We start from the raw sequence: 1,422 nt of genomic DNA, 5'->3' as shown, positions 1-1,422 counted from the left end.
ATTTTCTATTTTATTACTTCTACTTTTAGAAGAGACAAGGAGGGGGAGACCCTTTAGAAGCTCGGAAAATTTTCCCTTTGAGGAGCTTCCCATGCGCAGAAGCACAGAAGCGTTCAGGAGCCTGCACCTCCCAGATGCCCCAACTTGCCCCTCTTGCCCTAACCTGGACTCCACATATTAGCTCTCCAGCTGCTTAACCCAAACTCCCAAATGTCCCTCAACCTTTTGGTCGTACCCGGTGCCCTAGCAAGGAAGGGGACTGGCCTCATCCGCTCCAGCTCAGCCGGTCTCCTCCTTCTCGCCGCTTTCCAGGAGTTCGGTCATGAAGGAGATGTAGACGATTGCCAGGCGGAGGGTCTCGATCCGGGACAGCCTCTTCTCATAAGCGAAGGTGGGCACCTTCCTGCGCAGTTGGTCAAAGGCCTCGTTGAGGTTGAACATCCTCTTCCTCTCACGGATGTTGGCGGCTTGACGCTGGGCGTATGTGATTACTCTTTTCCTTTTGGGGCGGCCCAGCAGGGAGGCTGCTGTCCCGCGCCCCTCTTCCTCCTGCTCCTCCTCCTCCGCGTCCCCTTCTTCTACCTCGGCTTCCTCTTCTTCTGGGCTTCCCTCCTCCAATTGCAACAGCCTCCGGGGTCTTCCCTCGCTGAATCCAAGTGTCCGGTCCCCAAAAGCGACCCCAGATGGAAAGTCGCAGAGAAGAGGGTGTCTTGGTGAGGCCAAAGACAGATCTGCGACGAAGTCCAGCACCGCGGCATCCAAGCAGCTCTCTGGATAGGCTGCCATCCCTGTGGCTTGGCCCAGCGTCTCATGGATTTTCTTGCAGGGAGGGCGAAGCTGCTAATGGAGTTCTTGACCGCCTTGATTCCGTTGGCACACCATCATCAAGCTTTGGGGGACCTTAGTATTTATTATTAAGCTGAAAACTGGATTATTAGCAGGGAAAGGGAAGGCTGGGGCAGTGTCCCTCTTCTGGAAGCTGATGGAAGAAGACAAGCCTGAGCACTCACTGAAGGCTCAAAGTGACAGGCTTTCGGGTTCTAAGGCTTTTTTTTCCGCTGCTCGACGAGGACAGCTCCTACTTGGCAACCACCCCTAGTCTTACCTGCTGTATTTTTTTGTGTCGTTTCTCACCCCCAGCCAATATTCTCCAGGTTCCGTATCCCATGTAGTTCTTTCATTTCGGTTTGAATCTTCAAAGCCAAAATCTTTTGCACCGAGATGGCTTCTCCTTAGCTTCAGAGTGGGTGTCCTGAATCCTGCCACCATTCGCCAATGGATGTGAGGCAAGTGCATGCGCTTTTAATGATGTCCTAAAGAGGGGCCCTTCCTGCCAGGGGTCGAGGAGAGCTGTTTGTCTGGTATCCCAGTGCAGCGGCTCCTGAAAGGCAAGACCTTCCATTAGCCTAAGTAAGCACGGCC

The 1,422-nt window shown here is 53.8% G+C and overlaps 1 protein-coding gene across 1 annotated transcript; it reads right to left on the bottom strand.

The window, feature by feature from the left end:
• Positions 1-279: 279 nt before the first annotated feature.
• On the bottom strand, positions 280-786 carry Ferd3l (Fer3 like bHLH transcription factor). The gene has a single exon (XM_008832660.1). It carries the CDS (start codon positions 784-786, stop codon positions 280-282), a length of 507 nt encoding a protein of 168 aa, XP_008830882.1.
• Between the last annotated feature and the right edge of the window lie 636 nt (positions 787-1,422).

The sequence above is a fragment of the Nannospalax galili genome, unplaced genomic scaffold, assembly GCF_000622305.1.
Source record: "Nannospalax galili isolate Female #2095 unplaced genomic scaffold, S.galili_v1.0 scaffold450, whole genome shotgun sequence".
Taxonomy (NCBI): domain Eukaryota; kingdom Metazoa; phylum Chordata; class Mammalia; order Rodentia; family Spalacidae; genus Nannospalax; species Nannospalax galili.
This window is presented reverse-complemented; position numbering and strand designations above follow the sequence as displayed.

Bases quoted from the DNA above. Each gene is read 5' to 3' on its own strand.
- Ferd3l (XM_008832660.1), bottom strand. From the start codon at position 786: ATGGCAGCCTATCCAGAGAGCTGCTTGGATGCCGCGGTGCTGGACTTC.